The 27,670-nt window shown below is 40.4% G+C and overlaps 1 protein-coding gene across 2 annotated transcripts in view; it reads right to left on the bottom strand.

Annotated features, from left to right (window-relative positions):
• Window positions 1-21,755, bottom strand: part of asmtl (acetylserotonin O-methyltransferase-like) — a 152,307-nt gene extending 130,552 nt beyond the window's left edge. Inside the window, exons 1-4 of one of the 2 annotated variants that reach the window (XM_051926074.1) lie at window positions 21,478-21,755; window positions 19,644-19,743; window positions 10,347-10,478; window positions 3,460-3,507 (exon numbers count right to left, since the gene is read on the bottom strand). In XM_051926074.1, the coding sequence (XP_051782034.1) occupies window positions 3,460-3,507; window positions 10,347-10,478; window positions 19,644-19,736 (273 nt within the window). In that variant the 5' untranslated portion in view covers window positions 19,737-19,743; window positions 21,478-21,755. The remainder of the gene's footprint in view (window positions 1-3,459; window positions 3,508-10,346; window positions 10,479-19,643; window positions 19,744-21,477) is intronic. The other variant, XM_051926076.1, reaches the window with a different exon arrangement.
• Between the last annotated feature and the right edge of the window lie 5,915 nt (window positions 21,756-27,670).

Raw genomic sequence — 27,670 nt, 5'->3', positions numbered from 1 at the left:
TGCAAAATTTACTTTCATCAGAGAACATAACTTTGGACCACTCAGCAGCAGTCCAAAGGCGAGACGCTTCTGACGCTGTCTCTTGTTCAAGAGTGGCTTGACACAAGGAATGCGACAGCTGAAACCCATGTCTTGCATACGTCTGTGCGTGGTGGTTCTTGAAGCACTGATTCCAGCTGCAGTCCACTCTTTGTGAATCTCCCCCACATTTTTGAATGGGTTTTGTTTCACAATCCTCTCCAGGGTGCGGTTATCCCTATTGCTTGTACAATTTTTTCTACCACATCTTGTCCTTCCCTTCGCCTCTCTATTAATGTGCTTGGACACAGAGCTCTGTGAACAGCCAGCCTCTTTAGCAATGACCTTTTGTGTCTTGCCCTCCTCGTGCAAGGTGTCAATGGTCGTCTTTTGGACAACTGTCAAGTCAGCAGTCTTCCCCATGATTGTGCAGCCTACAGAACTAGACTGAGAGACCATTTAAAGGCTTTTGCAGGTGTTTTGAGTTAATTAGCTGATTAGAGTGTGGCACCAGGTGTCTTCAATATTGAACCTTTTCACAATATTCTAATTTTCTGAGATACTGAATTTGGGACTTTCATTAGTTGTCAGTTATAATCATCAACATTAAAAGAAACAAACATTTGAAATACATCAGTCTGTGTGTAATGAATGAATCTAATATACAAGTTTCAGTTTTTGAATGGAATTACTGAAATAAATCAACTTTGTCATGATATTCTAATTTTATGACCAGCACCTGTATATGTGATCATATTCTACTGTGTTTTTAAATCAACAAATCACTTTAAGAAATCACTTCTTTTGATGTAGAAAGTATATTTTAGGACATTAAGAATTCAGCATCATTTTTGTGTCCTTAACCCTCAAGTCATATTTTTCCCTCATCATTCTGCAAATTAAGCTATAAACAGACATAAGGAGTTGAATTGAATTATTGACAGCTGCTCCAGAACTCAGTTACCTACAAATGCTTATTTTGCAGTTTAAGAGATTGCTTCTTACGGTTTTATTTTTGTTGTCAATTTCATCCTGTTTAATATATTATTAAATCTACTTTTAATGTTCTTAATTTGTCTTTTTAAGAAAGAAAAAGAAGAACAAAAGAAGTGAACTATTCTCTGTGCCTGCTTGTAACTGGTTTTAGTATACTGGTAAATTAAAAAAAACTTAAATTAAGTAATTTAAACCAAAATAAAAGAAGCTTTGTAAACAAAGTTGCACAAATCAATATCACCATTCATTCAAGTGGCGGTAGTAGCATACAAACTAATTTTTCCAAAACATGAGTTTACAAACACATTTATTACATGATTACCACTTTTTTTTTATGTAATATGCCTATTTCAGTACAGAGTCCTTAGGAACCACAACCAAATAGAGTACTGGGTGCATAAAAAGAACCAGACAGGGCACCTGTGGTCTACCACAGAGCACGCTCACTCACTCACATAACCAGATCTATAAATTTTGAAATTAAAAAAATGATCAAAACCCACACTGATAATATCTATGTCAGGATTTGAACGCTGGACTCTGGAGCTGTGAGGTAACACTGGTATGTAGTATCCTACCATGCTTGTCTATTATCTGCTAATGATCAGTTACAACAGAATAAATTACAAGTGTATCCATGATGTTATTCATTTTAATATTAATGCTTATCTGAATAGGTATTTGCCTTGCTAATGTCCCTCAAACTGTTCTCTGCGGAAATATAAATAAAACAAATGTACAGAAACACAACTAATCATTTTAATAAGCCTCTTGATAAAAAAAAATATTTTTTCAACTACAACAGTATGTATTGATAAATCACATTTTGAGACATACACCTTGCTCAAAGTACTTTACAAGTGGTAAAAGAAAAAGTTCTAAGAGGGACAACTGAAGAATCCTTAGTTTGCAATCTGTAATCTTTTTGATAACATAAGCAACAGTCAGCTATCTATAGATAAGAGGAAAACAAAAGCTCATCCCAAAGTCCATGAAGACTGGAAATGGATATTTCTCATTGCGAAGGCAGAATGTAACAAAATACATTTACTATTAATTACTGTACTTGAGTAGATCAGGCTTTACACTGCATGCTTCAAATGAATAACTACAAGTTAGTTCTTAGTAAAGGGAGCAGATTCCACCTATGGTAAAGCAGTGGAATCCCCCTGATGGCAACACATATCTATAGTGCACAAGTAGTTAATAAATGGTTTTAAAATCACATCAACAATGTAAAACTATACCATGGCCATCTAAGTCACCAGATCTCAACTAATGTAGCACTTATTTCTGGAGCAGGGCATAAAATAACACTTTCCATAACCTGTCTCAATACACCAAATGATGCTGAATGGTGTCACATTCCTACAGCACAAGAACATCCTAGCAGAGTCTATCTCAATAGACATTGGAGCTGTTCTGGAGGGTAGCGATAGCCAGTACTCCATTAAAGATGATCTGCATAGGCGTTTACTATAGTTTTAGTAATTGCATACTAAACTTGAAACCATTTCAGAATGCATATTATGCTGTTATTCTCTGCATCACATACAAATATTTGTCATTGTGCCACCTCTTGCGGAATGGTAAAATTGTTTGTATCTACATAGTGTGAAGGCTATAATGGATGGACTGCCACCCCAGCAAGGATGGAGACTGAAGCCTTGCCCAGCCAGGTTACCGTAACGGAAGGTCAACATGGATAGAGGCATAACCAGGCTAGGGTGGGGCTCAGTTCTTATTCCAGTTGGGGTGAATGGACACTGAATGGACTTGGGCTGAAACACTATCAAGAACAACTCATCGACTCAGTACGAAAGGTGACAGTGTTCCTTTGGCTTGATCCAGTCTGGACACCTGCAGAGTTGGTTGGGACTTGTACTTTGGAAGGGCAACCATTTTGGGGTCCTTGGGTGCTGCTGGGAGAGGACCTCCCTATATTGTGCAGTTACAATATGGCCCGGAAGTCTTTCTGTTGTGCAATACTGTGGCACCGGAAGTACTCCCAGGTTAGACTCCCTAACTTGGACAGTCTAAAGAGACCACAGGAAGAGGACAAGGCTCATACATGAAGAGTGGGGGAGACAGGAAAGTACTTGGCTGTATTATACTGTGTTGGACCAACTTTAAAAAGCCAGTTAAGGTACTGTGATACTTGGGACTGTGTCCATGGCAGTTGTGTTTGGTGCTAAAGGATTACTGGGTCCCTCTAGAGTCCACAATAGACAGAATAAAGAGCAGAAAGAAAAATACAGTCTTCTAATTACTGGGTTTCTGAAGCACAAAAGGCATTAACTCACATCACACTTATTAATATTAACAAGGTTACAAAGGTTTTATAAATATACGCAAGGCTAAATACTTCTCCAAACAAAATATACCAAAAATTACTATAACAAATGAAAAAACTGGTAAATCAAGTTGAAATTTGTAGCAGCTTACCACAATAGTGTCAGCACCAATGACAATATCTGGCATTTTCAGATGCTTCTGTAATTAATGAAAACAAAATATGTTAGAACAATATAATTATGATTTGAATTACATGAGCTCCCTTATGATGCTATACAGATGCTGAAAACCATTAACACTACCATGAACTACACATGAAGCAAACAGAGAAAAAAATAACACTTTACTAGTTAGCTGTGCTTACTGTAACTGCAACACACCAGTAATGTAAGAAGTTAAGGAATCACTGGACATAGTGCAAAGAGTTGCAATAACCTACAACCTCCGTTGTATCATATAATTTAAACTAGGGTGATGCACGAGAGCCATTATTGAGGTTAGTGTAATGGAGTTTATGAATAGTACAGCATAAGAATAGAAGAAGCGGACAATAAAACCTGTGAGATCATGATGAACATTGCTTCTAAAATGGATGTTACTGCTCATTCAGCCCTCGATCTCTAGGTTTATTTCTTATAGAACGAATTTTGTATAATTATTCTGGCCAACAGAAAGCATATGGCTACTTTTGGAAAAAAATGAGTTCCAGCGTTACTGAAAATAGAACTGCTGAAATGTACAGACCAAACTGATCCAATCAGACTCCGCTAAAGACAGTGTAACAGAGGCACTATATAAGCGCCTGACCCGACACAGATGGACACAGAAGCACGTATAAAATAAACACAGGTTTTATTTTTCTTCACCCATGGGCGCACGTCTTCCCCGTGTCCCACAGGCAATACACAGTCCATAAAGCACTTAACAAACACACCAACAATCCTTTCTCCTTTACCACCACTCCTCCTCAGGCTTAGTCCTCCTCCTCCCGACTCTGGCTCTCGAGTGGTGGTGACTGGCCCCTTTTATAGCCCACCCGGAAGTGCTCCAGGTGTTTGACCACCTGGTCCCAATTGCACCTCCAGGTAGGGCTGAAGACTCGTCCAGCCCGGCTGTTGAATCCAGACAGCCCCCCCTAGCGGCCACCCCGGGCCACAGCCAGGCAATGGAGGACTCCATCTCCCATGGAGCCCTGAGGGAGGTTAGGGAATCACCGTCGTCCAGGGAGGCTGCCACCAAGCGTCCCGGGGGAGGTATTGAGCTGCCCATGGTTGCTCCCCCGGAATATAAGCAGCAGGGGCGTCCCGGCCAAGCATGGGACCCGGCCGTTCGTCACAACAGGCATACAATCTTTCAAGTACCCAATGAAATCATTTAAGAAACTTTATTGTTCATAGGCTTCCTTCAGCTGTTATTAGACATTTCTGTTGATAGGAATGATAGTCACATTTTAAAGCAAGTTAAAAGTATCCTTTCTGTTGTACCGTAGTTCCTTGTCTTCATATCTCAACTGTGGTCACTTGGGAAGGTTATAAGGCTCTACTATGACCACAGTTCTAAAAGAACACATTCCCAATAAATATGCACAGCCATTGGATACATATTCTATGAAAAAAAAAATTTCTGAATACTGTATGGTTGCACAAGACCTTTCATGCCAAATGTGCCACAGCCAGGATTCCAGAAAGAGAACCAGAAGAACCAGAAAATATATAGGTCAGTAACAGTTCATTAAATTTGTATTTTAGTGCAAAAGAGTAAGAAATAGAGTTGCAATATGAACAGATAATCAGCAGCTCTAAACCTGATATGTTAGCCTAAAGTTGAGTCTTCAGCCTGGATTTAAATCTGAAAACTGATTCATATGATATTTGATACTACAGCAAAAACAGGAATGCCATTCAATAAATAGCTTTTTATTAAAGTACCTCTATTATTGAAGTAAGCAATATTGTACCTTTGAAATTAGAGCTGCTCAAATCGATCAGGCTCAATTGGTGATAGGTAAAAAGGCAGATCACAAATCAGATATTTTCAGCCCTGCTATACTAAGCTTTGTGGTAATTTAGTTGCAGTGCTCATTTACACAAAATATTACAATAGCTGAGCCAGTGCATATCTTTTTTTTCTTAGCAGAAAACTTCCTACAGTGTAAACAAAGAGCAGCAGGTGGAGGCTTGTTTTATCAGTGAACGAGAGGTGATTGGTATATTAGCCTTTACTTCCAAAGTGGAATAATAAACTGAAAAAAGTAATTGGAGATGTTGTCCTCTGCAACTACACAAATACGTAGCAAGAAAAGCTAATTTAATTAATTCAGACCTTTTTACTTTGTCCTTTAAATGAAAACAGACATGGCTTGAATTTGGACAGCAAGCGTGTTTAAAATGCAGCAGCTTAAACTTTTAATTGGGGAAAAAAACGACAAAGACGAATTTGAAATTGCTGCTTAATAAACAACAGGTGTTTTTAAAGATTTGTGCTGTGTTTATTATTTTTTGTGATGTGTCATACAACATAAGTTTTGGTAAGAAACAAGTACAACTATATTTTAACAGCAAAAAGCTGTAGTGCAATTAATGATTTAAAATGATTAAAATCTGTAAGTGCATGTATATTTATATTTAAGCAGCATTTAATTGCCAAATTCAGTTAATTGATTGTATGAGTATATATACATTTTTTGTTGTTCGAGAAATTGTAAAAACTATTTTTTTAATTAAGTCTTATTTCAGACAGGTACGTTACAGAAAAAACTAAACAGAAAAAACTAAACAATATGACAGCTTGTAATTATGAGAAGCATTTTATTTTATGTCATATGTATTATTGATAGTGTTGTACATAATTTAAAGTATGTATTTTAAGTTTAATTTATTTTAGTATTTAATAGTCACTGAACAATAAGCCTACAGAATTTCATTTTGTTATTAAAAAATGAACAGTTAACACTTGTGGTCTATAGTTTAATTATAAAAATACACTTTAATATATAACATAAGACTTATATTTGTCTGGTTATTCATGAGATTAGTGTAAAAAGGTTTTTTTCAAAAGCAGAAAGAAAGAAAGAAAAAAAAAAATCCGTATCAGAACTGGCAAATCAAGTAACATGAAATCAGTGATCGGTATTGGCCTTAAAAAGCCTGATTGGCGCATCCCTATTTAAAATATTAATATAAAATATAAAAATATCACCATTAGGAACAGTTTTAAAATACTGATAATATCCATAGATTTACCCAACTATCATTTAAGTAAAAATTTATTGGCATTCATTCATATCAAAATACAATGTAAGGTTTGAATTTTAATGTGTTTCAGAAATATCAACAAATGGGTTTGTAATCTTGCAGGATTTCAGCATAGGGTTTATAAGGAATAATATAACGTGGACATCCTGGTTTATTTGAACCCTTTCAGCCCTGGATTTTCTGTTTTTATGGGAAAAATTATTTTGTGAGATATTCTACCTTTGGGGTTGTCTAGTAAGATCAAAAATGAAAAAACAAAAAAATGATCACTATTATTATACAATAGTTGCCAAAATACTTCTAATACTACTTGTTTCACTTCATGTTTCGCAGACTGTATGCCAGTCTTTCCAGTCTGCGCTAATAGTAGCACTCCCAGTTCCAACGGCTGCAAACGTACCTGTGCTTTACAAAATGCATATATATGTACTAGTAATTGTATGTGAGGGCCGAAATGGTTAACACATTCTAAATTTGTTCTGACATTTTCTATCCACTAACTGAAAAATACTACTTATAACACCATATATGTACTATTAAATTTGTGAATTTCAAGATAATTTAGGATATTTCCATTTAAACAAACTCTTTTTTTGTTTTAGTAACAATTTGCTTTTAAAGTCCAGTTGGTTAGTGAATTAGTAGATTTATACTTGCATCATTAGCTGGTTAAAAAAAAAATTTGCAATGAGTAATATTAATAGGATGAGTCAAATTCATTCATATGTCAAATGTCAGAAACTCATAGTTTCTCATTTTCTAAGTCTGCCGCTCCTTTTTTTTCTGTTTTCTTTTACATTTGTCCCAACTTCGAGGCTTCCTGTATGAAATCAAACTTATCGGTTTTACATGAATCTTTTACAGAACTTCTGTAAAACAGCCTTTGTCTGGCTGTTTTCAAGGTTTCTTACAGTGGGGCAAAAACGTATTTAGTCAGCCACCAATTGTGCAAGTTCTCCCACTTAAAAAGATGAGAGAGGCCTGTAATTTTCATCATAGGTATACCTCAACTATGAGAGACAAAATGAGAAAAAAAAATCCAGAAAATCACATTGTCTGATTTTTAAACAATTTATTTGCAAATTATGGTGGAAAATAAATATTTGGTCACCTACAAACAAGCAAGATTTCTAGCTCTCACAGACCTGTAACCCACAACCTCAAACAGTCACACTCCAAACTCCACTATGGCCAAGACCAAAGAGCTGTCAAAGGACACCAGAAACAAAATTGTAGACCTGCACCAGGCTGGGAAGACTGAATCTGCAATAGGTAAGCAGCTTGGTGTGAAGAAATCAACTGTGGGAGCAATTATTAGAAAATGGAAGACATACAAGACCACTGATAATCTCCCTCGATCTGGGGCTCCACGCAAGATCTCACCCCGTGGGGTCAAAATGATCACAAGAACGGTGAGCAAAAATCCCAGAACCACACGGGAGGACCTAGTGAATGACCTGCAGAGAGCTGGGACCAAAGTAACAAAGGTTACCATCAGTAACACACTACGCCGCCAGGGACTCAAATCCTGCAGTGCCAGACGTGTCCCCCTGCTTAAGCCTGTACATGTGCAGGCCCGTCTGAAGTTTGCTAGAGAGCATTTGGATGATCCAGAAGAGGATTGGGAGAATGTCATATGGTCAGATGAAACCAAAATAGAACTTTTTGGTAAAAACTCTACTCATCATGTTTGGAGGAGAAAGAATGCTGAGTTGCATCCAAAGAACACCATACCTACTGTAAAGCATGGGGGTGGAAACATCATGCGTTGGGGCTGTTTTTCTGCAAAGGGACCAGGACGACTGATCCGTGTAAAGGAAAGAATGAATGGGGCCATGTATCGTCAGATTTTGAGTGAAAACCTCCTTCCATCAGCAAGGGCATTGAAGATGAAATGTGGCTGGGTCTTTCAGCATGACAATGATCCCAAACACACCGCCCGGGTAACGAAGGAGTGGCTTCGTAACAAGCATTTCAAGGTCCTGGAGTGGCCTAGCCAGTCTCCAGATCTCAACCCCATAGAAAATCTTTGGAGGGAGTTGAAAGTCTGTGTTGCCCAGCGACAGCCCCAAAACATCACTGCTCTAGAGGAGATCTGCATGGAGGAATGGGCCAAAATACCATCAACAGTGTGTGAAAACCTTGTGAAGACTTACAGAAAACATTTGACCTCTGTCATTGCCAACAAAGGGTATATAACACAGTACTGAGATGAACTTTTGTTATTGACCAAATACTTATTTTCCACCATAATTTTCAAATAAATTCTTCAAAAATCAGACCATGTGATTTTCTGGATTTTTTTTTCTCATTTTGTCTCTCATAGTTGAGGTATACCTATGATGAAAACTACAGGCCTCTCTCATCTTTTTAAGTGGGAGAACTTGCACAATTGGTGGCTGACTAAATACTTTTTTGCCCCACTGTATTTTAGAATTCAGACTTTGTTTTTGCTTAGGCATATGTACAAGTCCAGAATTACAAAATTAATTGGGCTGTCGTTATCTGTACTCAGTAAATTTATAACTGTGAGGCAGCATTACATTCTTCAATTTATGATTCAAAAATATGACATGTGCTTTTATTTATGTATTATACTAATGAGCATTTGTTTGCGTTCAAAAGTAAAACCAATCACACAAATTCAGTGCTTGCAGATTCATATTTAGCAATGAACTATACTGCTTTGGTTGTGTTTTGCCAATTATGGCAGTACAATAAGTGGTCTGTGGTGAAGTGTAAATAAATAATCAAGTCCCAGAGCGTGCAGGCTCCGAAAGAATGTGAGGGTGCGCACGCAGGTGCTTGCTCCAGAGTTGTTTGGGGTACTTGGCTGTTTGCGCATTCATGTGCAAATGCACACAGATCAGCAGGTGCCTCATTCACACATTGGAGTGAGTAGAAGAAAACAACAGTACCAAATTAGGCAGTATAATTGGAGCCTGAACAACAGAGAAGAGAAAGACATCAAATCGAAAAGATCAATGAAAGAGAATGAGAGAAAAACTGAGGTTAAGGAAAGAAGACACAGGCAGTGAGGAGCCTGTGTTGTCTGGAAAGGAGGCAGATGGTAAGGAGAATGCCCAGAGGGAGCAAGCGTAGTTTTGCGTTCAAGTGCGGGGCTGGTGTAGGGGTGCTCCTTACAGCAACTGTGGGAAGGAGCAGGACCAGCCCTATCATGCAGCATTTCCTGGGTGACGCCGACTGGCTGGCTAAGGTAGATGTGCGTGGGGTTTGGCAAAGAGTACTACCACTGTCGATGGCCAACAGGCCCTGAACCCAGGACAAAGGGAAGACTGCACCTGTTGGCAGGCATCTCCTCATGCTTCAAAGTCCTGACGGGACAAGCTGAGACGACACCAGAATTTAGGGACAGGCATCGGGGCTCGTATCTATTTTAGAAGAAGGAACTTGCCACGATTTTAACCTCATTTTTAGTGGATTATTTATTTGGAATATTTTAACCTCCATTTTGTTTGGCACCACATTTTATGGATTATTTATTTACTTTAGATCTTTTTTTTTTTTTTTTAAACTGCAGTATTTGCACTTTTGTTTGGATTTTAAATAAAAGCAATGAACACTTTTGCAACAACCACAGCTCAGGGTATGTGTCCTCATTTGCCTGGCTCATCGCGGATCACAGCTATCGACAATTCCGGGTTCAAGAGGCTCCTAAAAGCAACCACAGAGAGTAGAAAGTGCTCACTCAAACATACACACACAAATACATAAATATATATATATAGATAAATTAACTAATTAGTTTATATTTAAACTCACAAGCTGCATTCTTTTTGTGACTTCTAGAGCCTTTTGTTTTGCTGTCTCCACTGCATAATCATAAGGGTTTTCAAATAACGACTTGTCCAAGGTCTCTTTGAACCACGAGGGAACAACTTCAAAACGTAAGCCCTGTAAAAAAAATACAAAGTGGAAATTGATTAGTTAAAATCAATTGAATTGAATTAATTTAATTATTTTTTCTGATACATGCTGATAAACCCTGAGGGAAAATTGTCTTTTTGCTTGACCTTTGGGGGGTCAGAGTGCAGGGTCTGCCATTGTATAGTGCCACAGAGCAATTTTCAGGTTAAGGGTCTTGCTCAAGGGCCCAGCAGAGTAGGATCCCTTCTGACAGTAACGGGGTTTGAACCGACAACCTTCCACACACCACTTGAGATCCTTAGCTACAGACCACCACTTTGCCTTAATTCTAGCAATGGCTATATGTTTATATCAAATGGATCTATAAAATCAAGTGAAATGTAAAAACCTGCATTAAGAACTATAAACACACAATAGTGCTGTTACTATCAATTATATTGATGTTATATTTATTATATATTATTGTTATTTATTATATATTATTGTTTTATGATTTAACAATCGATACATTAAAACCTGAAGTAACTAAATGTTATACTTGATGTACATCATTTTCTTATTAATATAAATTATTTAATGCTTTTCTACTGCTTTTCTTTATGTCTACCACTTGCCAAAATGGCTGCTGCACTAACAAATCCAGGGCAGAAGAGAGCAGGGAATTTCTGCTAGGTAATAAGACAGACTCTTATCGACTAAAAAGGCAAAGTTTAGCTTTCAGGTGAAGGCACATTCAAGATTCAACTTCTTGTTAAAAATGATGAACATAGTTCTCCAAATATCTCAAATCCAACCACAGCCTTCTTTAACAGGTTTGACCACCCTAACCCACTCTCACCTCGGAGTACTGCATCCTCCACCCACCCTTCTGCTGATACCAGCATATGAGAGAGTTTCCCCCCACCCACAATTACAGCAGCCCAGGTAAGCAGAGAGCTGAGGAGACTTCGTGCCAGCAAAGCAGTGGGTCCAGATGGAGTATCGCCACGACTGCTGAAGGCCTGTGCGTTGGAGCTGGGAGTCCTCTACAGCGTATCTTCAACCCGAGCCTGGAACAGGGGAGAGTCCCGAGGCTTTGGAAAACATCTTGCATCACCCCAGTCCCAAAGGTATCACGTCCTAGTGAGCTGAATGACTTCCGGCCTGTCGCCCTGACGTCACATGTGATGAGGACCATGGAGCGGCTGCTGCTTCACCACCTGAGGCCACAGGTCCGCCACGCCCTCGACGCTCTGCAGTTCGCATACCAGGAGAAGGTGGGAGTGGAGGATGCCATTATCTATATGCTACACCGATCCCTCTGCTCCTTAGGGACAAGCTGACAGAGATGGGAGTAGATTCATACCTGGTGGCAAGGATCGTGGACTATCTTACCGACAGACCTCAGTATGTGCGTCTCAGGAACTGCAGGTCTGACATTGTGGTCAGCAACACAGGAGCGCCGCAGGGGACTGTACTTTCTCCAGTCCTGTTAAGCCTATATACATCGGACTTCCAATACAACTCGGAGTCCTGCCATGTGCAAAAATTCGCTGACGACTCTGCTATCGTGGGCTGCATCAGGAGTGGGCAGGAGGAGGAGAATAGGAACCTAATCAAGGACTTTGTTAAATGGTGCGACTCAAACCACCTACAACTGAACACCAGCAAAACCAAGGAGCTGGTGGTGGATTTTAGGAGGACCAGGCCCCTCATGGACCCCGTGATCATCAGAGGTGACTGTGTGCAGAGGGTGAAGACCTATAAATACGTGGGAGTGCAGCTGGATGATAAATTAGACTGGACTGCCAATACTGATGCACTGTGCAAGAGAGGACAGAGCCAACTATACTTCCTTAGAAGGCTGGCGTCCTTCAACATCTACAATAAGATGCTGCACATGTTCTATCAGACGGTTGTGGCAAGCGCCCTCTTCTACGCGGTGATGTGCTGGGGAGGCAGCATAAAGAAGAGGAACGCCTCACACCTGGGCAAACTGGTGAGGAAGGCAGGCCCTATTGAAAGCACGGAGCTGGACAGTTTGACATCCGTGGCAGAGCGACGGGCGCTGAGCAGGCTCCCGTCAATCAGCACAACTACTACTTTCCAGACAGAAGAGCAGCTTCAGCGACAGACTGCTGTCACTGTCCTGCTCCACTGACAGTTTGAGGAGATCGTTTCTCCCCCAAACTATGCGACTCTTTAATTCCACCCGGGGGGGGTAAACGTTAACATTCAACATTATACATAGTTATTGTCTGTTTTTCACCTGCATTATTATCATTCTTTAATTTAATATTATTTATTGTATCAGTATGCTGCTGCTGAAGAATGTGAATTTCCCATTGGGATTAATAAAGTATCTATCTATCTATCTATCTACTGGAAATAAAAAATGTGTTTGCCCCCATGTTTATAATACAATAAATACAGTAAGTGACTAATATTAAAAAAATTGCAAAATATCATGCAACACAAATATTTACTTACTTTTCTCAAAACAAATGCTACAGTTCAAAAACAATCCCCAACTCATCACCCAAATATTAAATGGAGGTTCTACTTTATAATGAAAACAGAAATGTCATGTGTATATGAAATCAAAACACAAAATAAATGCTTAAAAGACAGTAATGTAGAATAAAATTAAGAAGTTAATGTAAAAAAACCTCATAACTGTGTTGTTTAGGTATATAAAAGCAATAAATGAAACAATATTAAAAACAGTATGTTCAAGAAGTATTTAGTGGTTAATACATTGTTGCAAGTTGCTAAATTAATTATGAAATGTGCTAGAATAGGCACACAACACAGTCAAATCAAACAAATGAACATAACTGAATATATACTTTCAAGTTTACTATATGCTTACACAGTATTTTCACACTACCATGCAATGAACTGTTGTCTATATAGGATACTGTAGGTAAGCAGCAGGTTTGTACAGAACAACATGGCTGAAAATATCAAAAATGCCCTGTTCTTTATATTAAGCACTTGTATCCTGATTATGGGTAACCTGTAAATGAGTTGTACGTGTACTGCATTTACACCTAACTTTAAAATGCAGTACATGTAACAGTGACATACAAATCTGATTACATTTTGTCTTTCAAATTGGAAATTATCAGTTTGACAACTTCATTTATTGTGGGGTTTTAAATGGTGGGTATGGCAGATTTTTGTATCCTTTCTGCATTTATACTGAAAATGAAGGCTTGTTGAAATGAAGGTTGGGTGGTGGCCGAAGGCGGGGACCTTAGCGGTCCGATCCTCGGCTACAGAAGCTGGCTCTTGGGACGTGAAATGTCACCTCTCTGAAGGGGAAGGAGCCTGAGCTAGTGCGTGAGGTTGAGAGGTTCCGGCTAGATATAGTCAGACTCACCTCGACGCACAGCTTGGACTCTGGAACCAATCTCCTTGAGAGGGGCTGGACTCTCTACCACTCTGGAGTTGTCCCCGGTGAGAGGCACTGAGCGGGTGTGGGTATACTTATTGCCCCCCGACTTGGAGCCTGTTCAATGGGGTTTACCCCGGTGGATGAGAGGGTAGCCTCCCTCTGCCTTCGGGTGGGGGGGACAGATCCTAACTGTTGTTTGTGTGTATGCACCGAACAGCAGTTCGGAGTACCCACCCTTTTTGGAGTCCCTGGAGGGGGTGCTAGAGGGCATACCTTCTGGGGACTCCCTCGTTCTGCTGGGAGACTTCAATGCTCACGTGGGCAATGACAGTGAGACCTGGAAGGGCGGGATTGGGAGGAATGGCCCCCCTGATCTGAACCCAAGTGGTGTTTTATTATTGGACTTGTGCTCATCACGGATTGTCCATAATGAACACCATGTTCAAGCATAGGGGTGTTCATATGTGCACTTGGCACCAGGACACCCTAGGCCTCAGTTCGATGATCGACTTTGTGGTTGTGTCGTCGGACTTGTGGCAACATGTCTTGGACACTCGGGTGAAGAGAGGGGCGGAGTTGTCAACTGATCACCACCTGGTGGTGAGTTGGCTTCGATGGTGGGGGAGGATGCCGGTCAGGCCTGGTAGGCCCAAACGTGTTGTGAGGGTCTGCTGGGAACATCTGGCAGAGCCCCCTGTCAGAAGCAGCTTCAACTCCCACCTCCGGCAGAACTTCGACCACATCCCGAGGGAGGTAGGGGACATTGAGTCCGAATGGGCCATGTTCCATGCCTCTATTGTTGAGGCAGCTGACCGGAGTTGTGGCTGTAAGGTGGTCGGTGCCTGTCGTGGCGGCAATCCCCGAACCCGTTGGTGGACACCGGTGGTGAGGGATGCCGTCAAGCTGAAGAAGGAGTCCTACAGGACCCTTTTGTCCTGTGGGACTCTGGAGGCAGCTGATAGGTACCGGCAGGCCAAGCGGAATGCGGCTTTGGTAGTTGCTGAGGCAAAAACTCGGGCGTGGGAGGAGTTTGGGGAGGCCATGGAGAACGACTTTCGGACGGCTTCGAGGAGATTCTGGTCCACCATCTGGCGTCTCAGAAAGGGGAAGCACTGCAGTGTCAACACTGTATATGGTGGGGATGATGCGCTGCTCTCCTGTACTCGGGACGTTGTGGGTCGGTGGGGGGAGTACTTCGAAGACCTTCTCAATCCCAATAACATGCCTTCCAATGAGGAAGCAGAGCCTGGGGACTCAGAGGTGGGCTCCCCCATCTCTGGGACTGAGGTCACCGAGGTGGTCAAAAAACTCCTTGGTGGCAGGGCCCCGGGGGTGGATGACATACAGCTGGAGTTCCTCAAGGCTCTGGATGTTGTAGGACTGTCTTGGTTGACACGCCTCTGCAACATCGCATGGACATCAGGGACAGTGCCTCTGGATTGGCAGACCGGGGTGGTGGTCCCCCTCTTTAGGAAAGGGGACTGGAGGGTGTGTTCCAACTACAGAGGGATCACACTCCTCAGCCTCCCTGGAAAAGTCTATTCGGGGGTCCTGGAGAGAAGGGTTCTTCAGATAGTCGAGCCTCGGATTCAGAAGGAACAGTGTGGTTTTCGTCCTGGTCGCGTAACAGTGGACCAACTCTACACCCTTAGCAGGGTCCTGGAGGGTGTATGGGAGTTTGCCCAACCAGTCTACATGTGTTTTGTGGACTTGGAAAAGGCATTCGACCATGTCCCTCGGGGAATCCTGTGGGGGGTGCTCCGAGAGTATGGGGTACCGGACCCCCTGATAAGGGCTGTTCGGTCCCTGTACGATCGGTGCCAGAGCTTGGTCCGCATTGCCGGCAGTAAGTCGAACCCGTTTCCAGTGAGAGTTGGACTCCGCCAGGGCTGCCCTTTGTCACCGATTCTGTTCATAACTTTTATGGGCAGAATTTCTAGGTGCAGCCAGGGCGTTGAGGGGGTCCGGTTTGGTGGACTCAGGATTGGGTCACTGCTTTTTGCAGATGATGATGTCCTGTTTGCTTCATCAGGCCGTGATCTTCAGCTCTCTCTGGATCGGTTCGCAGCCGAGTGTGAAGCGGCTGGGATGGGAATCAGCACCTCCAAATCCGAGACCATGGTCCTCAGCCGGAAAAGGGTTGAGTGCCCTCTCAGGGTTGGTAGCGAGATCCTGCCCCAAGTGGAGGAGTTCAAGTATCCCGGGGTCTTGTTCACGAGTGAGGGAAGAATGGAGCGTGAGATCGTCAGGCGGATCGGTGCGGCATCTGCGGTAATGCGGGCTCTGCATCAGTCTGTCGTGGTAAAAAAGGAGCTGAGCCACAAGGCGAAGCTCTCAATTTACCAGTCGATCTATGTTCCTACCCTCATCTATGGTCATGAGCTATGGGTAGTGACCAAAAGAATGAGATCGCGAATATAAGCGGCTGAAATGAGTTTCCTCCGCAGGGTGTCTGGGCTTTCCCTTAAAGATAGGGTGAGAAGCTCAGTCATCCGGGAGGGGCTCAGAGTAGAGCCGCTGCTCCTCCGCATCGAAAGGAGTCAGATGAGGTGGCTCGGGCATCTGATCAGGATGCCTCCTGGACGATACGGACGCTCGTCTAAAAATGCTGTAAGATTATCTTCACGTTGCTATCTTTTGTGCAGCTGCTTCCTGAAACGACATGCTGCACGGTGCTTCGCATACTTAAAAGCTCGAACGGCACGTATTGATTTGTGCTTGAAAAACAAACTCTGTCTCTCTCTATCTCTCTCTCTCTGTCTGCTCCTGACGGAGGGGGTGTGAGCTGCCGCCTTCAACAGCTTTGTGCCGCGGTGCTTCGCATACTTAAGCCAAACAGCCCTATTGATTTGTTTGCTTTTCTCTCTCTATCTCTGTGACAGTCACTGCTCCTGACACGCACTCCTTTGAAGAGGAAGATATGTTTGCATTCTTTTAATTGTGAGACAGAACTATCATCTCTGTCTTGTCATGGAGCACAGTTTAAACTTTTGAAAAAGAGACAAATGTTTGTTTGCAGTGTTTGAATAACGTTCCTGTCTCTCTACAACCTCCTGTGTTTCTGCGCAAATCTGTGACCCAAGCATGACAATATAAAAATAACCATATAAACATATGGTTTCTACTTCGCGGATTTTCTTATTTCGCGGGTGGCTCTGGAACGCAACCCCCGCGATGGAGGAGGGATTACTGTATATATAAAATCCCTATGTGCGTCCAGGTGTCCGTGTGTGGGTGTCTTCTGGTGAAGTGCGCATGCATGGGGCACGGCGCGATATTACTGTCAGAGAAAGTTAGAGGCGTTTTACGGAAATACAACCCAGTATTACTGCGAGAGGAAATTAAAGGTACACAATACAGTGACGCATATTACAGCCACATACAAGCCAGTATTACTGTCAGAGGAGATTAAAGGCATATTACTGACGTGCACGCCTGTATTACCGCCAGAGAAAATTAAAGGTATATTACGGACGTACAAGCCAGCGGACGTACAAGAAGGTATCCTTCAATAAGGGCGCGCACAAAAAGGCGAGCCTCAAAAGGGCGACCTCAATTGGGCACAGGGAATAAAGGCGCGTGTAAATAAAGATCTGCACCTTTGTTGCTCTTCACATATTCCAGAGCCATTTGAACTAAATTATCTACGAACGCCTTTATTCGTCACGCTCAATTGAGGTCGCCCTTTTGAAGCTCGCCTTTTTGTACGCGCCCTTATTGAATAGAGCCGTACAAGACAGTATTACTGTCACAGAAAATTAAAGACACACAATACATGGTGGCAGCCCACAAAGAACGGTCAGCTCAGCAAGTAAACATCAAGAAAAGAAAGGCTGAAAGAAAGAAAAATACGCCCAACAAAAAGAATGAGGTCAAAGTCCCTTGCCATTTAATATAGACTGTTCCTACTAATGTTTATGCACTACTGTTCTAGCGCCCGTTATTGTAATGGGCTAAATGACTAGTCTTATATATAAACGTCTATGCTTGGAAGTGTGTGTCTGTCTGTCTGGCCGGCCCAGAAGTGCGAGGCTACAGCACGAAGCTCAAAGAAAGCAACTCTATTGCCCAAGTGAAACCGCCGAAAAAAGACAGAAACTCGGATAGCCGCAAATACACAAGCGAGACGAGCACATTGGCAAAACGGTATCCCTTTTACTTTTCCTCCCACCACTAATACACAAGCGAGGCGAGCATGTCAGCAAAACTAAACCTCAGAAGAAAAGGACACTCGCTTAACCGTTAATACACAAGCGAGGCGAGCAAGTCAGCAAAACAAAACCTCCTTGGAGAGAGATCCCCAGAGTATTTCCTTTCAATTACCGGTCATCTCTACATTTCAATTTTTTTTTTTTGACGATTTCAATAGTTTCTAGAACCCCAGGCTTTTTACAGCATGGGCTTACACAGCTTGTATATAATAAACTTTTACAATTTATTACAAGTATGTGCATGAAGCCATAATAGAATGAATTACTAAACACAAGGAAAAGGACTGAGTGTCACTCAAGGGTTAACTAAATGTAACTTAAAGCTGAAAGAGGTACTCATATCTGCCTCATCTTAGAGAAACTACAAATGAAATTTTACAAGGTTAGAATGAGGTAAATGAGTAATGAACACCCCACCAGAAAACGGGGATTCACTGATGGACAAGACCATACACCCCTCCTATGAAGCAGTGCTAAGATCAATAGGCCAATTTGCAAAACACCCCCCTTAAAAAAATGGGGTTCACAGTAATGGGAGAATCTTCATGAGTCAGTAATTACTGCTGCTGTTTAGTTGATTAGAGTAGGTAATAGATTTTGCATATTAAAAGTCAGATAATGCAATGTATTAGATGAGGCGATGTAATCAGAAAAAACTTTAAAAACAAATTAATTGTTTAACTTGTTGCTCACTCCACGGACTGAGAGATTTGTGCATAACTCTGTAGAAATAAAAAAATGTTCTGTATTCTCATCTGGGCTTCATGACTGCCTTCTCTGAAGATGGAGGAAAGTTTTTCCAATGACATGTGCTCCATTAAATTGTGGGCGGTGTTGAAAAAGGAATACCACTTATTTTTACTCCGGGCTATAACTCATCAACTTATGTACAAGTAAGTTTGCCATTTGGGAGGAGCTGAAGGCTGATGTTATGTGGCTTAACAATTATCCTTTAAGACTTTATTAATTGTTCCAAATTTTTAATTTTACAGTATAATTAAATATTTTTGTCAACATAAGATACAGGCTTTAGCTTTTAATGCACATCAGAGGAAATATCTGGATAAATGGCTTGTATTTGTGAGCCAAAACATCATGGTGAAACGTTTATCTGCTTTTGTTTAACTGGAAAACACAGCACTTAAAACTTCTGCACCACTTCCAAATTCTAATCACATATTGCCATGATGTGCTTGTCTCTTCAATGCTTGTTGAAATGTTTCTACAGTCTATACAGATGACAAGTGCATTATAATTCATTTTTATTTGAAGCTTTAAAGGAGCTTTCACATATTTCACAGTAAATATAAAAAAAATATTACTTTAAATGTGGAATAAAAATTACAGGAATGTAAAACAACAAAGTTCTTAATCCTGTTTTTTTATTATAAATGTAATCTTATTTTTTGCAAACTTAATTTTTTCTGTTTAATAATTAAAAGTAAAACTGTGTATTCTGCTCTAAAGAGGCAATGTTGATTAATAAATAACTTGGTCTCTTTAGATTTACGTCTAATAACCTTGCACAATGAACAGATTGAAAATTGAGACTTTCTTTTCCTTCCAAAAAACAAAATGGTTAACATGTAACTGTTTTCTCACCACATTCCTTAGTATCTCTTGTCTTCTTGGTGAGGCACTTGCCAAGACAACAACCTTTCCAATGAGTTTTGATATCACGGGATGTAGTAGCATTTTAAAGCTGCAAAAACAATTACTGTAGATTAAACAATAATATAAGAGAATTAATGACATAATATCTATCCATCAATAACAAAAATATACTGAAAGAGAAGCATTCAGGATTATAAGTGGCTACAGTCAAAGTTTCATCTCCAAGACAGTACTGTTAAATTCTCATTTTAAATTAATTTACCCTACACACACATGTTCATTAAGTTCCAGATACATGTAAGATGGTGTTTAATTGTGAATGATGACAATGTTACTACATCCTCATAATGATAAAATTTTAACTCTAAGGGGATTTAAGGATTTCCTCTCAAGTTGACTGGCAACTTTAACTATCCATAATGTGTGAGAAAAATCTGCAGTTGACAAGCTTCCCAACCTGATTTCCTATCCACCTTCCTTTGCTGCTGGATCAGTGTACTTACAGCCCTTTACTGGAAAATGGATGGACTTATCAGTTTAATACCATGCACACAAATAATTAACAGCTGCATGACCTAGTACACAACAAAGAAGCACTCTAAGAAATTTTTATGTGCATCCATTTTCTAACCCACATTCCCAGTTTGTCAGTGGTATGCCTGTCCATGTTCTAGGTTGATTTGAACTGGAAGGAGTTAGTCCCTATTATGCTAGTATTGGGTGTATAGTAGAGGGAAAACACTGGAAGGGTCATTCAATCACAGGGCACACCAGTACACTAGGGAAAAATAAACAATAATGATTTATGTAAGTCATACTGTAGATCCATCTATGACGATTATGAATTTTTAATGTGTTCCCAGGTGTGTTACACATTCATTTTCACAACCCACTTAAGTTCTAGAAAGTGTCTCCTTCATTTACTACAGGAATGTCATTTTCTCCAAAAGAAAATATTATACAGTGATTACATATGCAAAATGCTAATTGCCTAGAAACACAGGACACTGTTGACATTGACTCCAAGAGTCGGAAACCATTTTAAGGACAAAGCTCAGGCATTAAAGTCTTCAGCTCTATTAACGCTTACGGATGCAGTGAGAAGTTAGAAGGATTTCAAATATGCAAGCTTTCGAGGAAACTCAGGCTCCTTCTTCAGTCCCCTCAAAAGCTTGCATATTGTAATCTTTCTAATTAGCCAATAAAAGATGTCATTTTGTTTGACTTCTCAGTGCATCCAGAATGGCTAACACTGTATAACACCCTAGTACTTAAGGCTTACGATCGATAGATAGATAGATAGATAGATAGATAGATAGATAGATAGATAGATAGATAGATAGATAGATAAGAGTATCTCGAACAGTTATTTGCCGACTCCTTATTGGTACCGAGGAACCATAGCCTATGTCTAGTAACTGCCACAAATGCTATTCTACTTATGTCTACAGTACGTTCAAATCAATACAATTTTAAAAACACTTTCAAGTCTTCATCCTGCAATAATAATGTAAATGTAAAAGTTACACTAATTGTGCATCACTTCGATACGATATGTTTAATTGCTACAATGAAAATGTTAATGTAGGCGTCTAATCACATATTTATAAACCCCAGTACTTTAAACTTCTCAATAACTAATAAAGAATTAACACGTTCCACGTGCAAAATTGCAGTACACAGTTTAACGACAGCAGGCGTTAAAAACCGAAACCCCTTAAAGTTACGATACGCATATTTGGTTCCACTCATGTTCCTCCTATTGCACATTTTTATATCAGTATCTTAAAATCTAACAGACATAAACAAAGCTGTACTGTACCTATATCTCACACGAGCCACTTCCGTCTGTTCAGGGTTACCGCTACGATTCAGTGGGCAGGCGCAATCATAAGAGTGTCACATTGCGCATGTGCAGCAGGTCCTTCACGTGTCGTCATATGTGTTGGTGAATTCAAAAAGGTTAACTAGCTACGCATCTCGGCTTCGCACACGTTCTAATGGCGTGAATATTTACGTCTCCTTAAATTTGAAAGTTTTCAGTAGTGGAAATTACAGCCAAACCACCGGATGCCCTCGTTGTTGCTGTTTACCTGAAAGGTGCACAAATCATTTCACTTGACACTGTAGCCCTATGCTCTTGCCAAAGTCGTGTCAGCGTATTTCCGAGAATGTGTCATAGCAAGGACAGCAGTTGATCAGACAGTAAATTATTTGGGGTTAAATCAACATTGACAAATAGAGTAAAAAATGTGCATTGCTACACGAATGCCTGAAGATTATACCATTGTGTTTATGTAAAGTGGCTGCAGGGAAAATTTTGTATGAATTATTAAAACTGTAAAATCCTGATTCTCGATCATTAAATAACAAATGTATGTTTCAAGCCATATTTACAGGTACCTCGGTGACTTGCTTCATTTACAAGTTTCTGTGCAGCTCAGCCATATAATTGTTATCTGATAAGTTTGGTTCGTATAGTCAGGCTGTATTTACTTAAAATAAAATGTGTTTACAAACCAGGTATGTCTTCTTTCCAAATGTATCATCAGTCATTTTAGGATTGGAGATTGACTGGGGTTATACCAGATTATATATGAATTTGAAGTTAAAGAGACATAGGCAACTTACTTCACATTACATACATGCTTCAAATTCCTAGCAGCAGGCTATAGTAAAGTACCAAATGAGGGGATTCCTTCACTTCAGTTTTATAACGTTATGGGAAAATATGAGATAATTATGGAGACACAGAGGAATGTTTAACTACAGACTATATAATGTTTTCTGAATGCCAGTATTGTTGAAGTGGCCACTGATATGTGTAATTCTAAGACAGTGAAAAGTAAAGGCAGCCAGATACAGTATCTTGAAAACTAACAGTGAATCTTAATTAGACCATGTGTTTGAACAGTGTGCAGGCAGCCAGAACCTGTCCCAGCAGCATCAAACTTAGTATTATGTAGGACCCCCTTGTGCCACCAAAACAGCTCTGATCCATTGAGGCATGAATTCCACAAGACCTCTGTAGGTGTCCTATGTTATTTGGCACCACCAGATCCTTTAAGTCCTGTAAGTTGAAATATGGGACCTCCATGGATTGGACTTGCTTTTACAGCACATCCCACAGATGCTCGATCGGATTGAAATCTGGGGAGTTTGGAAGCTATGTCAGCACATTAAACTCTTTGTCATGTTCCTCAAACCAATGTTGCACGGAGCATCATACTGCCTCTGCCGGCTTGCCTTCTTCCCATAGTGCATCCTACTGCCATTTTTTCCCCAAGTAAACAACACACGCACACCCAGCTGTCAACATGATCTAAAAGAAAATGTGACTAGACCACCTTCTTCCATTGCTCCATAGTCCATTTCTGATGCTCAGGTACCCATTGTTTAGGCATCTTCAGAGATGGATATGGGTCAGCATGAGCACTCTGTCCAGTCAGTGGCTATGCAGTCCCATTTGCAACAGGTTGTGATGCACTGTGTATTCTGATACCTTTCTCTCATGACCAGCTATACATTTTTTCAGACGTTTGTGCTACAGCAGTTCTTCTGTGAGATCAGAGAAGATGGGTTTGCTTTCACTCCCCATGTGCATCAATAATCAATAAAGCCCCATTACTCTGTCATCAGTTCACCAGTTATCCTTCCTTGGACCACTTTTGTTAGGCACAAACCACTGCATACTGGGAACACCTTACAAGAGCTGCTGTTTTGGAGATGTTCTGACCCAGTCATTTACCCATTACAGTGTGGCCTTTGTCAAAAGGAACACTTTGAAAACACATCAGATCTCAATGGGAAAAAATCCTGCTGGATATCTATATTGATGTGGATTGGGTACTATGTTATGAACGAAAGAATGCCACATCATTTGATATAAATGAAAATGATCAACCTACATAGGGCTGAATTCAAAGACACTCCGAAAATCAAAGTGAAAAAATGATGCGGAAGGCTAGTCCATTTTGCCGAAATTTCATTGTAGCAGCTCACAATCATACTCAGTAGTTTGTATGGCCCCCATGTGCTTGTATGCATGCCTGACATCGTTGGGGCATGCTCCTAATGAGACGACAGATGCTGTCCTGGAGGATCTCCTCCCAGATTTGGACCAGGGCATCACTGAGCATTTGGACAGTCTGAGGTGCAACCTGGCAGCGTCGGAAAACATAATGTCCCAGAGGTGTTCTATTGGATTTAGGTCAGGCGAGTGTTGGTCCAGTCAGTAGTATCAATTCCTTCATCCTCCAGGAATTGCCTGCATACTCTGGCCACATGAGGCTGGGCATTGTCATGCACCAGGAGGAACCCAGGACCCACTGCAACAGCACAGGGTCTGACAATGGGTCCAAGGATTTCATCCCGATAATTAATGGCAGTCAAGGTGCCGTTTTCTAGCCTGTACAGGTCTGTGCGTCCCTCCATGGATATGCCTCCCCAGACCATGACTGACCCACCACCAAACAGGTCATGCTGAACGATGTTACAGGCAGCCATACATTCTCCACGGCTTCTCCTGACCCTTTCATGTCTATCACATGTGCTCAGGGTGAACCTGCCCTCATCTGTGAAAAGCACAGGGCACCAGTGGTGGACCTGCCAATTCTGATAATCTATGGCAAATGTCAATCAATTGCCAGTGAGCACAGGGCCCACTTGAGGACGTCGGGCCCTCAGGTCACCCTCATGAAGTCTGTTTCTGATTGTTTGGTAATAGACATTCACACAAGTGGCCTGCTGGAGGTCATTTTGTTGGGCTCTGGTAGTGCTCATCCTGTTCCACCTTCCCCAAAAGAGCAGATACCAATCCTGCCGATGGGTTAAGAACTGCCTACGTCCCTGTCCAGCTTTCCTAGAATAACTGCCCGTCTCCTGGAGTCTCCTCCATGACCTTGAAGACTGTGCTGGGAGACACAGCAAACCTTCTGGCAATATCACGTATTGATGAGGAGAAGTTGGACTACCTGTGCAACCTCTGCAGGGTCCAGGTATCGCCTCATGCTACCAGTAGTGACACTGACCATAGCCAAATGCAAAACTATTGAAAAAACAGTCCAGAAAGATGAGGAGGGAAAAACGCCAGTGGCCTCCACCTGTTAAACCATTCCTGTTTTGGGGGTCGTCTCATTGTTTGCCCCTCTAGTGCACCTGTTGTTAATTTCATTAACACCAAAGCAGCTGAAACTGAGTAACAACCCTCTCTGCTACTTAACTGACTACATCAGTATCCCAGAAGTTTCACTGACGTGATGCTATACGCTGACTATTTCATTTATGTTAGGTAGAATGCCCAAAGGGGACTGGGCGGTCTCGTGGCCTGGAACCCCTACAGATTTTATTTTTTTCTCCAGCCTTCTGGAGTTTTTTTTTGTTTTTTCTGTCCACCCTGGCCATCGGACCTTACTCCTTTCTATGTTAACTAATGTTGTCTTATTTTAATTTCTTATTTGTCTTTTATTCTTCTTTTCTTCGTTATGTAAAGCACTTTGAGCTACTTTTTGTATGAAAATGTGCTATATAAATAAATGTTGTTGTTGTTGTTGTTGTTGTTGTTGTTGTTGACTAAAAAGCATTCCTTTAATTTTTTCAGCATTATATATAAATATATATATATATATACAGTATATATATATATATATATATATATATATATATATATATATACGAGGGATGTTCAAAATGTTTCGGTACTTTTTTTACACGAAGTACTGCTTTAAAATTTTTATTAAGAAGAAAAGTAAACCTTTTTAAACTGAGGGAAAATATACCAATAATTATTTGTTAAGGATCTCTTTGTACAGTACATACATGAAGATAGATAGATAGACACAGATAGACAAAAACATTACTAATACTGAAGAAAATTTACAGCAAGAATGATATCACTTAGAACATTTTTAGAAAGAAGTGTCAGTCAGTGGAAAGTCCAAGCAACACCTCAGTACCCTTCAAAGAGTAAAATATCAACATTACCACATCAATAAGGGAGTTACTGTTTTATGTATTGTTTGCTGTACTGTACTTTGTACTTACATTATTATTTGCTGAAGATGTTCCTCAGTTTAGCCAAAGTGGCATACAGAGGATGTTCCTTTTTCTCCAAAGAGGTCAAACTGATTCCCAGAACAGAACCAGCCTTCCTTATCATAAAGCTGTATTTGATGACATCACCAGCATTAATGTTGGTACCACAGCAGACTGCAGGCTTTGAAGATTGCACAGATATCTCAGACTGAAAGCATCTTTAAAATAAGCTCACATACTTCAAAGAACAAGAACAACTCTGGAGCTTCCTGAATAGAGCCTCATTATTAATAATAGTACATTCAAACATGATGTTCATGTACCCCCAGATACTTGTAAATACTCACCCCCTCTGTGTGCACTCTACCAATATTGAAAGATTGAGGGGCCATGGACCTTCTAAAATATACCAACCATCTGTATTGTTTTGCCAATGTTTAATTTAACCTGGTTCTGCAGGAACCAACGCTGCCAGGCTTAATTATCAGTTTTGTTAAATTAAAATAAGTGATCAGTATAGAAACAGGATAAAGTTTCTAAAAAGTAAACAAATAATACACTATTTCTTCACTATGGCAATTGTCTAAAATGTTTACAAGTTTCTACTTTGCCACTAAGAAGATTAAGTTATCTGGATCTGTTCATTGTTCAATATTCTGAAGATTTCTCAGCTGATCCAATTGTTATGAAGTCTGGTAGTATTGAATTTTCCATGCAGTTTACTGGCTGGGATGTACAACTGCTTTCTTTTATAAAAGTGTTCAGCTACAGCACTGAAAACCTTAAAACCTGTGGGAAACAAAGGAGGAAACATATTTAAATAATCACCGCATCACCCTTTAAGATGAAAGATTCTCTCATTTAACAACTGTTAGTGCCAGGAATGCATAATATCAAAACCAAGCAGTGCTGTTTTAAGCCTTCTCAGTACATACTTGACATCAGCTTTTTGACAAAGGGGGAGTTCCAAATACTGGTTTATGAGAACTAACAAATACAATTCATACTTGTGTGTGTGCATGTGCACTTTTTTCATCTCTAGGCATAAATCTTTAAACGAAACAAGATTCTTGGTTTTAACTTGAGTGATTTTCAATTTTTAGTTTCATCTTGAGTGATACTACAATATTGTTCTTTACGGTGCAGAAAGTCTGGATCCTGAGAATTTTATTATTACTTACATTTTTTCCATAGGGTTTTAGATAATGTTAATTTAATTAACACTTTTCCCATTAACATGAAGGAAGCTTTTTCACCTTTGCGACAAATACATTACTTTTCACTATGCATATACACAAAGTTCAAAGCAGAGTAAAGGTACAGTACACTAATCTTGTTACTTGATATTTTTAGTAAACAGTAATGCCATCTTTCCTTGAAATGACTTAGACTGCACAGCTCTTTGGGGCCCTTTAATTTAATTGTGTCAAGGTTCAGTTAGTAAACCTTCTTTCTGTTAATCCATGTTATAGGCAGCCATAATACAGTATAACCTGATAGCAATAGGTTGAAGAGATGAAACAGTCATGGACAAGGCACCCCAATCACACTTACAGTATATACACACACACACTCCAAATCTGAACTGCAAATCATTTATCTTTATTCTATTTTCTCTTTGTATATCCTAACAAGGGTAGCAATGGCAACACACAGAGCTGGACAGAACAGGCCACTCTAACAATTTTTCCAGCTGCTCTGAGGAAAAAAAAAATCCAGATGCATAAAACTGTGCGTATACCAAGTTCCACCCACTTCCCCTTTATAAATTCCAGTGAACGTGAAATTTAACGCACTTGCACCTGCACCTGCCTACAGCCCCACGCATATTTGAATCTGTAAAATAATATAAATAGCCCCTTATGTTCTATGTTTTATCAAAAGGCAATGGTAAAAGCATGTATAAAAAAGAAGAATTTCACCGAATGCAAAGTGAAGGTCCTACTCAATTAAATGGCGGCAAGAAGAAACACACTTTTTGG

This window comes from Erpetoichthys calabaricus, chromosome 4 (genome assembly GCF_900747795.2).
Source record: "Erpetoichthys calabaricus chromosome 4, fErpCal1.3, whole genome shotgun sequence".
In the NCBI taxonomy this organism is placed as follows: domain Eukaryota; kingdom Metazoa; phylum Chordata; class Cladistia; order Polypteriformes; family Polypteridae; genus Erpetoichthys; species Erpetoichthys calabaricus.
This window is presented reverse-complemented; position numbering and strand designations above follow the sequence as displayed.